Raw genomic sequence first — 12,814 nt, forward strand, 5'->3', positions numbered from 1 at the left:
CTGAGTGGACTTGCCGATGACTGGTACCAGCGGTGTCAAGATTGGCCTCTGTGGAGGAGGCTCGTGAAGGACGCTACTGGGCAGTTGGAGGCAGTCGCCCTCCAACAACAACGGAGGGCGGAAGAGCGACGCTCACAACAACGAGCGGAGCGCCGGGTGGCTAAAGCACAGCAGGTTGGCACAGTAGGGCGCACAGGTGGTGCATCAGCCAGTCATCTTAGTCATCTCATTCGACCCGTGGCACCTGGGTCTGCCCCGTGACCTTCTGCCAGCAGGCGTTCGACACTTCACGTGGCCTCAAGGTGCACATGGCCTGGCACAAGCGTCGTGGTGACGTCACCGCCACTTAGTGGCGAATGGCGGTTGTTGTTGTGTGTGCGTGCGTGTGTGTGTGTGTGCGTGTGTGTGTGTGCGTGCGTACTACGTACATACGAATGCTGTTAAGAAGCTAATGTAGGCAGTGCCGTCAAATTCCAAAGCATTGCGCAATAACCAGAACATCCGCTCGCCCTTGCATGCCCGCTGCACACAGGAGGTGAGAATACTGTAATACAAAATAAATAATACCAATTGAAATACTTTTTAAGTGTCAGGGTTCAATTTGACTTTGTTTAACCGGTGACCTCGTGGGGACATAAGTCCGCTGCCGGTAATGGGGGCGGTGATTGCTATGTAAACTAAACTATTTAAAAACTATAAACTATTTTTTATTTTACCGCGTCGGGCCCACTGAGCTATGCTGCTCTTTTTCAGCTCAACGACGTGGCTCATCGTCACGTGGACATTTTTAGCAGCCAAATTCTCTAAACGCGTGTTTCTGAAAAATGTGGATGGAAAAACCGGAGGACCCGGAGAAAAAATCCACGCGGCCACGGAGAGCCCACGCAAACTCCACATGTACAGCAGGCGTCAGTGTCGGGATCGAACCCACACCCTCCTGTATAGCAGGCGAGGTAGTTAACAGTTTGCCACTGTGGTGCCACATGGAATCCCAACCGAGTAGTATGTGGTGCCCCCTTTGTCAGTCCACTTCTGGACGTTGTTGTTCCCACGCCGTGTCGGGCTGTTTGACCGGACGACTTCACTGCGACGGTCGGTGCGTGCGGGTTTGCTGAAGTGGCCGTGGCATAGGATCGGTTCAGATGTCACTCGCCACTCGTGTGTTAGCCGTGGCCTGTGCATTAATAATCATTGTTAAGGGCTAAATTCGATTTGTAGCAATTATTCACCAGGGCACCATCGCTCCAAACCAGCGAGTAATATTACGCGGAATGCGCCTAATTTCTTAAGATTTTCTGAAGCTAAGCAGGTATTTAGCCTGGAAAGCACTTTAAAGGGTGTCCACATTGCACAAACATTGTTATAAGCTGCAGGGCTAGTTGGAGGGAGGTAAGCATAGTGGTTGGCGCACTGCACTGCTCTATCAACCCGGCGACCCGAGTTCGAATTCCGCTCACGGCCAGCACCAGTGACGACTATCTGAACCGGTCCTGGGCCTCCCCTAGGTCGACTCAGCCTCAAATGAGTACCTGGTGTGATGTGTGAGCATCGCCACGAGGGAGACAAAGGCGGTCGGGCGTGGTTCTTGCCACCCACCTTCTCGTGTGCCATTCCGGCCTGAATAGGTGCTCGTTAACAGCACTTGCCCCAACAGTCCCATGAGGCTATACAGGGGAACTTTGTCTTGAACAGCCTCACACCCAACGCTCGCCCCTGATGCTGAATTTCCCAACGAGTTGACGCCTCGCTGCATAGGCCAATGTGTGTGATCATTCGCATTGTGCATGTCGAGTGTTACGCACGTATCTCGGTCTGTAAGCACTGCGTGTAGGTAGCTACGTGGACAGGTAGGTCAGTCGGTAGGTACCCAGTAAATGTGGAACGTTGGGCCAAGGTTGGTCCGACGGTTCCAACCACATACCAACGTTGCCCCAACATTGCCCCAACATTGCACGGCTAGGTAGTGTAGGCACGCAGGTGAGTGGAGGGAAGGAGGGTTGGTAGATGAGGAGGGTTGGTAGATGAGGAGAGGGTATGCAGGTAGGCAGGCAAATATGAATAACCATCTTTGTACGTATCCGTGTTGAACGTCTTTCGCACCGCACGTAGCCAACCGTGCTCAGCGGAGGTGCGGTGGATGATCAACGTTATTCACCTTCGGTGTGGAAAAAAACACAAATTGTAACTAAGAGCATTAGCCAGTCTTCATCCATCCTGCAGCGGATTGCTAAATGGACTTTATATTATGATTCATCAGCAAATACTGCTCCATGCACCTCTCTCTCTCTCTCTGTCGTGTCCTTTCTCAAAGACATTGCCAATCATGACCTTCCTTCCATTTAGTTCTTTCCATAATATTTACTCAACAACTTCGCATTTACATCACTCCAAGTTGGATCCAGTTCGCATTGCTTACGCCGCTCAAATGTCTCTATCTTGCCCGGCTTCTTGTTGTACGCACCCACAAATGCATCGTAAAAACGCGGAAACTCGACGTTTTTTTTTACACATTTAGAAATAACAACGAGCGTGTACGCTTGTTACATTGGCCTCAGCAGCGTGCCAACGAAAGCGTCCAAGCGAGCACACACGAAACATTAAGGACGGCGCATGAGCAGCAGGGGAGTGCAGGCACGGAGGCTGCGGCGGTGCTGATGGCAGCGTTGCTGGACTCGGCTCTCATTCGGGGGAGCGCCAGATTAAAAGTGAAAACAAAGTCGGACTTTAAAAACAAGATAAACTGGTCGGGCGGAGACGGCGCGTCCTGGGCGCCCCGCCAGCGCAGCGTGCCTTCGTTTGTGGGTGCGATTTCATCGCGAGCGCTCGCCTGCGCTGTCATGGACAAAAGGTAAAGGGGCAACCCTGCAATTCCGCCACTGCTGATGGAAGCCCCCCCCCCCGCTCGAGGCCAGCTCTAGCGGGGAGGGCGGTTTGGCCGACTTTGCACACAATGGCGAAGTTGTCTCGGAAGAGGTGCGAGTTACCCGCACTTTACCCCACGGCGCGTGACTTGCTGATTTGTCTCAACTGGCCGCGCCTTGGGATGGAAATCAAACCGGCGCCCTGTGGACTGCGAGCCCAGTGCTTTACCCGTTACGCCGCTGTGGCAGCGTCGCGGAGGTAATATATTTAATGAGAAAATCGAGTTCGTAATTCTTTTTTTTCTTCCTGACATTATTTCCCCACCGTTGTGGGCTCTTGTCTTCCTGCGCGTCGCTCCCCGCTCACTCCGGTCCTGGGCCATCGTCTCCACTTCCACCGCCCGCAGGTCCTTCACATCCCCGGCTCGCCACCGCTGTCTGGCCCTGCCTCTCGGACTCCACCCCAGTGCTTCCACATTCATCGCCTTCCATATTCCTACGTGGTGTTCCCTCTCTGCTTATGATGACGTCCCAGCCATCTGGGTTGTACCCTCCCTGGGTTCTCCCACAATAAAACCAAATGCTCTTCATTTATGCAATTGGCCAAACATCCCAACGCAGGAACCCTCCTGAAAATTATTCTCGAGACTCCGTGTGGCTTTGCTGTGTTAAATATTGTGATTTTTTTCTATTTTATTTGGGGAAGAGTGGTTGCCGCAGTGTCCAGCGCACTGCGCTATGAACTTGAGCCACCCGAGTTAGATTCCCGACCGACGGCAAACATCGGTGGCAGAATGATAACCGAACTGGTATTGGACCCCCATCTCCTTCACCAGCCATCGCTGACCAGCTTGGTGAAGTATGGTCACGCAACCCCCCCCCTCCCCCCGCAAACGTCACGATACGAGGAGGCCTTCATCTGCCAGTTGATTTCACGAAGGGCTGTACTTGTCAAATATATGAATCGTAGTTTTATTCTTAATATTTACATTGTAGGGGTTTATTTTGGATTACGCTGGCAACTTCATATTTTTAAGGATTCTTGACAAATGCTCAAGGTTCTTGATAAATGAAATAAAATCAAACGTGACGTTTTTATTGCTTAAATGTCATGTCATGCGTGAATCACAAGGTTACTCTGATCTTGTTATGAATGTGGGGTCAACGGGTTTGCCTGAATCTTGATTCGCACTGAATCTGGTTTCATTTAAATGCTTTCCAACTGAGGTTAACAGCGTTAATGCCTTAGCTCTGTCTGTCTGTGCTTTTTTAAAGTGAGTTCTATATAAGTTAATGGGTCCGATGTGAGTCTATGGGTCATGTGTGAGTCTATGGGTCATGTGTGAGTCTGTGGTTCCTGTGCGAATCTGTGGTTCCTGTGTGAGTCTGTGGTTTCTGTGCGAGTCTATAGGTCCTGTGTGAGTCTATGGTACAGGCCGCACAAGTAAGGGTCCTACACTAGTCTGTGGAAACAAGGTCTACAGGCCCTATATAACTGTATTACCATCAGCAGCATCGGTCATGATCTACCGGATGAAGGCCCCCTCTCCAAAATTATCCCCGTCCTTCATGTTCTAGCAGTGCCATAGTCCAGCCTCACTCCTGCACAAGAACTGATCTCATCGCTCCGTCTGTATTACCATCTCACCCTCATGGGCGCGTTCCCCTCCCTTGGCTGCCGTTCCGTGCCCATTCGCACCGTTCTCTGCCACGTTCCCACGTCTGTGCTCCCCGCCACCGCCGTTCTCCACTGGCATTGCCAGCGACGATCCGTATGGTTCTGTTCGCCTGCGGACAGTAAGGCCCCGCGAGCCACTGGTGGCCCCTGGTGGCCTTTAGTGCGGCCCCTGACGTGCGGCCCCTGACAATACACAAATGTGAAAACGCCGCCATAATCGTGCTGTCAAACCCTAACTGGTTTCAGATGCGTGGCGGCCCTCACGCTGATGTCCTATCGACGAAAGTGGCCCCCCGTCTGAACACGAGTGAAGAGCGCTGGCCTGCGCCGTTGTTGTCGTATGTAATCGGTTCGTGTGACCCCTGCAGCCACTAGAGGCCGCTCATTTGCATCGCGGCCCCGAATCGCGACAATTCCGACGGAGTCGTCAGCTTCGTGTCGATGGGTTTGTCGCAAATTGTCACGTCCACGTTCGACAGCAAGTACGGACTCATTGCTATCTGTTCCAACTGCCTCCCCGTGGGCATTGAGGTGTCATACACTGGCTCTCCTGGAGAAGGCGGTCCCGCAAAGTGCAGACTAATATCTGTCCCTGCTGCATGAGATAAGAGCGTTGGCCGCTCGCACCCGTGGGGTTTCTGCGGGTGCTCGGGTTTCCTCCGATACGTACGTCGCGCTCGTCAATGCCAGAAAACACCTCGATATATAGAGGCCTGCAGGAGCTCGGGCAACAGTTGCTGACGCCGGCTCCCTTCCAAGCCCGTCTGTGGTTCCTCGGGAAATTGTGAGAGATGCGATTCGCCGAAGACGGCAGTACTCTGTCTAAAATGAACACTCCCCGCCTGAAAAGTAAATACGTCTCCCGTCTGGGGCAGCTACTCCTTTGTGCAAACATGGCGCCAGCAACATTTGCTAACTCCCACGACGACGTGTAAGCGTTACGTAACGAGAAACGAATCGTGTTATCTTTTTGCGACTTCGAGTCGGCTGGATGCTCTCCTTTCTCAATAATATCGCGAGCGTGTCACGCCAGTGTTTCGTTATTATGTTTAAAGATCCAGTTTCTGTTTAGGCCGACGCTCTGAAGATGGATGCTGGCAGTGTTGTTTTAACGCTCTCCCATGCTTTCTCTGGCCAAAGAAATGTTTTTTAATGAGCTTGGCCGTGACTATGTTGGTTTTATTTCATGTTAACGGGAGAAGGCTGGTTCCTGTGTACCACACGGCATTGGTGAGAAGCCTTGAAACATGCCGACATTGCTTCAACGTTTGCCCAACGTCGGCGAAGTTCAGTCGCACCGAGGAATGTGGCAGCTCCTTCATTTTTTAAACACTTACAGACAAAGAAATACACACACAGACACTGGCTGATACACAGCACAGACAAAGATCCCACGCCACTGCCTACCCTTTGTCTCGCCAGTGCTGATGTTTACACACCGTACCGAGTCATCATTTAAGGCCGAGTCGACCTAGGGGATGGCCAGGACCGGTTTAGATAATCGCCACTTATGTGAACCTTGGAAAACACTTACACACACACATACACTCCCACACTCTCAAAAGACAAACACAAAGATCCCTCCGAAAGACGGAACATAACTTAACTGAACTTGGATTGCTGGGTTCTTCGTGTATTGGGTGTCTTATCAGCCCTGCTCACGACGTATCCTGCCCAAGGCCACCTCTTCTCAACGATCAGCGTGACGTGCCCCTCACGTGGGCCTGTGCTCTTCCTTTTGCCCCTTTGTGCGATTCCAAGCATGGCATCTCTCTCGACGCCTCCTCGTGCCGCTGTCCTTAAACCATCACGCAAACTCTACTCATCCTCCAAGCGGCGTTTGGCTGCTGGCCACCGCATCATCGCGCGGCGCTTTCAGATGCGCTTCTGCGGCCGTCTGGAACGCTTTTCCTTCCGATATTAGAAAGCCACTTTAGCTATGCACTTTTAAATCATTTAGGTTGAAAAATAATGTATTTCTAACTGCTTTTTGTGTATAGTCTGTTGTCCTTCCGACGCACCTCCGTTTAGCACGGTTGGCTCCGTGCGCAACCCACGTCCGGAAAGACGTTCAACATGCATACAGTGTCCATTGCCCAGAACCAGCGTGTGCCGTGGCAAGTAATATGCGTAGATTTAAAACATTAAAAACTTACTCGTACGAAGATAAAACTGAAAAGGCGAACGCGCGCAAAAGTTTGCGTAAGGAAAACATGAACGCACGCGTGTGCACGCACGCACGCAAGCGAGCTTAATTGCATAAAAGCACGGCACGCATGCTTGCACGCGCGGCCACAACAAGCAGCTCCGTCAAGCAGCTCCGTGATTGAGAAACAGCATTTGGGTGGTTTCGTTTTCCTGCGATGGGTTGTGTCAGGACACGGAAGGAGCACGCTGGGGAACAGGGGGCCGTAACGAGTGCGTGGGAAGGGAGACGTGGGGCTGCGGTGCTTGGGTTTTCTGGGGGGGGGGGGGGGGAAGCGGGGGTGTGGTAGCCCGGTGTTGTAGGCAGCATCGTGGCCCAAACGGCAAGGCTGTGCGGCGTGTTCCGGCGGCGTGCGGTGGCGTCGTTGGCCACCCGACGCTTGGAGCAATCTCCGAGCGAGGGTGCTGGGGGAACGCGCGGTGCTTTAGCGTCGTGTTGGTGGGGGGGCAGCCCATGGACCACGGGGCCACGGGGCAGCCCATGGATCACGAGGCCACGGGGCAGCCCATGGATCACGAGGCCACAGGGGCAGCCCATGGACCACGGGGCCACGGGGCAGCCCATGGACCACGGGGCCACGGGGCAGCCCATGGATCACGAGGCCACAGGGGCAACCCATGGATCACGAGGCCACGGGGCAGCCCATGGACCACGGGGCCACGGGGCAGCCCATGGATCACGATGCCACGGGGGAGCCCATGGATCACGGGGCCACAGGGGCAGCCCATGGATCACGGGGCCACGGGGCAGCCCACAACCACGCGAGTCCTGCCCATTAACAACGGCCCACAAGACGACACTTGTTCGTCACTGCTTGCGTCTTGGCCGCACTGATCAGGTTCTAGTGGGGGGCGGGGGTGGGGGGGTGGTTTCTGCCGACCTGGTAACATCACCGCGTTTATAATTTTAGCGCCGTAATCAAGGCACTGCTGTCACCGCAAGGCCCTCTCCTTTAAGGGTTGACTTGCCACTATTTTATGCGTTTTCATCGGAGATAACGCCGGCGGCGGGATTATGCTAATGTGTGGCTCCGCCAAAAGATGTTTGAGGATCCTATTTGGCCTTTGGCAAGGAAAAGGTTTCCCCGTCCCCTGATTAATGTGTGCGAACGGCGACACTCAAAGTGGCTATGGCGCTGAACTCTGAACCCAGGGACCTGAGTTCGATTCCTGGTCACGGCTAACAGGAGTGGCGAGTCACGTATGTCCAGGGCCTGGCCTTCCCAATCGCGATTCGACTCCTCCATAAATGTTTACCTGGCATTGTGTGTATGTACAGTGAGGGAAAAAAGTATTTATTCCCCTGCTGATTTTGTACGTTTGCCCACTGACAAAGCAATGATCGGTCTATAATTTTAATGGTAGGTTTATTTGAACAGTGAGAGACAGAATAACAAGAAAATCCAGAAAAACGCATGTCAAAAATGTTATAAATGGATTTGCATTTTAATGAGGGAAATAAGTATTTGACCCCCTCTCAATCAGAAAGATTTCTGGCTCCCAGGTGTCTTTTATACAGGTAACGAGCTGAGATTAGGAGCACACTCTTAAAGGGAGTGCTCCTAATTTCAGCTTGTTACCTGTATAAAAGACACCTGTCCACAGAAGCAATCAATCAATCAATCAGATTCCAAACTCTCCACCATGGCCAACACCAAAGAGCTCTCCAAAGATGTCAGAGACAAGATTGTAGACCTACACAAGGCTGGATTGGGTTACAAACCCATTGCCAAGCAGCTTGGTGAGAAGATGACAACAGTTGGTGCGATTATTCGCAAATGGAAGAAACACAAAAGAACTGTCAATCTCCCTCGGCCTGGGGCTCCATGCAAGATCTCACCTCGTGGAGTTGCAATGATCATGAGAACGGTGAGGAATCAGCCCAGAACTACACGGGAGGATCTTGTCAATGATCTCAAGGCAGCTGGGACCATAGGCACCAAGAAAAGAATTGGTAACACACTACTCCGTGAAGGACTGAAATCCTGCAGCGCCCACAAGGTCCCCCTGCTCAAGAAAGCACATATACATGCCCGTCTGAAGTTTGCCAATGAACATCTGAATGATTCAGAGGACAACTGGGTGAAAGTGTTGTGGTCAGATGAGACCAAAATGGAGCTCTTTGGCATCAACTCAACTCGCCGTGTTTGGAGGAGGAGGAATGCTGCCTATGACCCCAAGAACACCATCCCCACCGTCAAACATGGAGGTGGAAACATGCTTTGGGGGTGTTTTTCTGCTAAGGGGACAGGACAACTTCACCGCATCAAAGGGACGATGGATGGGGCCATGTACCGTCAAATCTTGGGTGAGAACCTCCTTCCCTCAGCCAGGGCATTGAAAATGGGTCGTGGATGGGTATTCCAGCATGACAATGACCCAAAACACACGGCCAAGGCAGCAAAGGAGTGGCTCAAGAAGAAGCACATTAAGGTCCTGGAGTGGCCTAACCAGTCTCCAGACCTTAATCCCATAGAAAATCTGTGGAGGGAGCTGAAGGTTCGCGTTGCCAAACGTCAGCCTCGAAACTTTAATGACTTGGAGAAGATCTGCAAAGAGGAGTGGTGGCCAACTACAAGAAACGTCTGACCTCTGTGATTGCCAACAAGGGTTTTGCCACCAAGTACTAAGTCATGTTTTGCAGAGGGGTCAAATACTTATTTCCCTCATTAAAATGCAAATCAATTCATAACATTTTTGACATGCGTTTTTCTGGATTTTGTTGTTATTCTGTCTCTCACTGTTCAAATAAACCTACCATTAAAATTATAGACTGATCATTTCTTTGTCAGTGGGCAAACGTACAAAATCAGCAGGGGATCAAATACTTTTTTCCCTCACTGTAGCTGCCTGGGGGTGATGCTGTGCTGTCCACGCCATGGCCTCAATCGGTGCTCAGTAACATTATTTGCCCAATCCAGCGGTCTGCATCGACTACACAGGAGTGTGGGGGTCCTGTGCGTTTTGCCGCGTTGGTTAAGACACTGCGCAATGAACCCGGGGACCTGAGTTCGCTTGCTGATCGTGGCTATCGTGAGTGGCGAGTGCGATCTAAACCAGACCTTACATTGTCTGCTGCGGTGTATAAACGTTCGTGTTGGCCTTCGTAGGTACTTGCGAACACCACCTGCCCCAACGCCGCAGTCTGTACAAGGGTCTGTGTGTGTGTGTGTGCGCGCGAGAGAGCCTATGTACTGAATCTCGACTCGGCTATCATTGCGGCCTCCTCCTAGGCCTGGTTCAGTTTAAACTGAGTACCTGGTCCGATGTGCGTTCACTGAATCGTGGCCAGACAGATGTTTTATTATTTGTATCACTGCTACGGGCTTACGGTTGATAACACCATCTTGCGGTTGTGTCCCTCCACCCCCCCTGTTGCTACACCCTGGTCTCCCGCCTCAGACTGCCTCTTCAAGATATGCCCGATGAATCGCTACTCCGCGCAGAAGCAGTTTTGGAACGCGGCCAAGGCCGGGGCCAACACCGACCCGGCTCTTCTCAAGAAGCTCCACGTGAGTGATCCGCATGATCGCCCTTCCACCGCCACTGAAGTTGCCTCTCTTCCACCATCGCATCCGTGCCATGCCAGATGTGGATGGTTTTCCACCGGCGCATCTGAGCCATGCCAGGTGCGGGTGGTTTTCCACCAGCACATCTGAGCCGTGCCAGGTCTGGGTGGTTTTCCATCGGCGCATCTGAGCCATGTCAGGTCCGGGTGGTTTTGCACCGGCGCATCTTAGCTGTGCCAGGTCCAGGTGATTTTCCATCAGCGCATTTGAGCCATGCCAGGTGCGGGTGGTTTTCCACCAGCACATCCGAGCCGTGCCAGGTCCAGGTGATTTTCCACCGGCACATCCGAGCCATGCCAGGTCCGGGTGATTTTCCACCGGCGCATCTGAGCCGTGCCAGGTCTGGGTGGTTTTCCACTGGCACATTCGAGCCGGGGGCAGGGGTGGGGGGCGAGTCTCTCTGTAGGACAACCGCTGTTGACTTCTCCGCTCAAAGTGGCACTCGTTTTACCAACCCTAGGACCGGAGGGATGATGGGCTGAGTCAACCCCCAATCAGGATGTGAACTTAGAACTTTCCAAATGGGAAGCCGCTCACTCTGACCTTATCTGGGGAGCGGGGATGCAGCCCATACGGTACCGGACTTCACGTCAGAGCGCTCCCTGCTGGCTGGCCGTCATGTCTGGATGAATGACCAAGCGAATTCTATAATTATATACGTCAGGCATGTTTGTTGTGGTGGCGGCGGTGGTGGGAGCGAGCACCTATGAAGGCCGGCACGGCACACGAGGGGGTGGGTGGCCGGCACCACACCCGGCCGCCTTTGTCTCCCCAGTGGCGATGTTTACACACCGCACCAGGTACTCATTTGAGGCTCGCTAACAGCACTTCACCCCAACAGTCTGTGAAGGCTATACAGGGGATCTTTGTCTTTGGTGGTGGGGGCACATTTTTGTACCCGAGGCATGGTAATGATTTACCACCGCCAACCTCTCCTCCCATTTGCTGAGCAAATTCGAGGAATTCTCAAGGGTGTCCTGGAAACAAAAACCTGATATCCCACGAAATCACTCTTGCACGTCCAGTTTCACGTTTATAAAGCTTAAGCAGCTGAGAATTCGGGAGAGTTACCTGGGGGGGGGAGGGAGTGAGTCTGCTGCCGGTAGGGGGCCCGGTAGTGATTGCCGCCGCCGCTGCTGTGTGTGTGTTTGTATGTGTTTGTATGTGTGTTTGTGTGTGTGTTTGTGTGTGTGTTTGTGTGTTTGTATGTGTGTTTGTGTGTGTGTGTTTGTGTGTGTGTGTTTGTGTGTGTGTGTGTATGTGTGTGTGTGTTTGTGTGTGTGTGTGTGTGTTTGTATGTGTGTTTGTATGTGTGTTTGTATGTGTGTTTGTGTGTTTGTATGTGTGTTTGTGTGTGTTTGTGTGTGTTTGTGTCTGTGTGTGTGTGTGTTTGTGTGTGTATGTGTATGTGTGTGCGTATGTGTGTGTGTATGTGTGTGTGTTTGTGTGTGTGTGTATGTGTGTGTGTTTGTGTGTGTGTGTGTGTATGTGTGTGTGTGTTTGTGTGTTTGTGTGTATGTGTGTGTATGTGTGTGTGTATGTGTGTGTATGTGTGTGTGTATGTGTGTGTGTGTATTTGTGTGTGTGTATGTGTGTGTGTGTATGTGTGTGTATGTATGTGTGTGTATGTATGTGTGTGTATGTGTGTGTGTGTATGTGTGTGTGTATGTGTGTGTATGTATTTGTGTGTGGAATCTCGCTCGAGTGATTTGCGGTGTCGTTCTCGAATGTGACGAATTTGGACACCGGTGGCAGACTGCGGCCGACTCTTTGATAATGACATCACGGGATCTTTAACGTCCACTGTGAGTGGAGCAGACGGCACATAGTAGTAGTATTATTATTCTTAGGGTTAACGGATGTGTAGCAGTAACCGGGAACGTTTTCAGAATTAAAGGATTGACACATCTTTAGCCTTTCTAAACATTATTTTAGTTTTTTTACTCAAACAAATTCAAAACACATAAGCGAATCGTAAAAATACTTTTACCACAGTTGCTGGGCACCTCAAATACCCGACAAAAGGGGCCCAGAACGCCAAACGGCCAGCGACATACAGCACTGTTGAAGATGCAACAGATAACTGTTGAGCTGAAGGACGACAAACCTTCGCCCCGGGCTTAGCTTCGCCCACCGTCCAAGTTGTTGCCAACTCGGCAGCTTCAAAGAAAACCCCACCCACCCATACCATCTCTGGGCAGCAGTTTAACACGTAGGAGTAGGCTTTTGCAACCAATATTATCCATAATAGAGGTTTTTTTTGGGTGAGATTGCATCAATATAAATGTGTGTGTCATTAAACACGCCGTCACCCGACACATCCAATTTAGCGAGGTTTGTCACGTAAACAAAAGACGTGCCAATTAGCTACAAGCTCAGCACGCCGGTGGGTTGGAGAGTAAAGCCTCCCCACGGCGGCGGCGGCGGGGCAAATGGCCGGCACGCTGCTGGACTTGCAATGCGTACGGGGGCGCCGGTTCGATCCGGTCTCTCGGCGCGGC

At 51.9% G+C, this 12,814-nt stretch overlaps 1 protein-coding gene across 4 annotated transcripts in view; it reads left to right on the forward strand.

The window, feature by feature from the left end:
- LOC116951169 (inositol 1,4,5-trisphosphate-gated calcium channel ITPR1-like) overlaps positions 1 to 12,814 on the forward strand; it is a 135,410-nt gene that overhangs the window by 17,759 nt on the left and 104,837 nt on the right. For all 4 annotated transcript variants that reach the window (XR_012946579.1, XR_012946580.1, XR_012946581.1 and 1 more), the window contains exon 3: positions 10,147 to 10,256. Coding sequence is in view for 1 of the 4 variants with exons in the window: in XM_076073551.1 (XP_075929666.1) it covers positions 10,147 to 10,256 (110 nt within the window). In the remaining 3 variants the exon portion in view is untranslated. The remainder of the gene's footprint in view (positions 1 to 10,146; positions 10,257 to 12,814) is intronic.

The sequence above is a fragment of the Petromyzon marinus genome, chromosome 42, assembly GCF_048934315.1.
Source record: "Petromyzon marinus isolate PM22_M1 ecotype Great Lakes invasive population chromosome 42, UKy_Petmar_22M1.pri1.0, whole genome shotgun sequence".
NCBI lineage: Eukaryota > Metazoa > Chordata > Hyperoartia > Petromyzontiformes > Petromyzontidae > Petromyzon > Petromyzon marinus.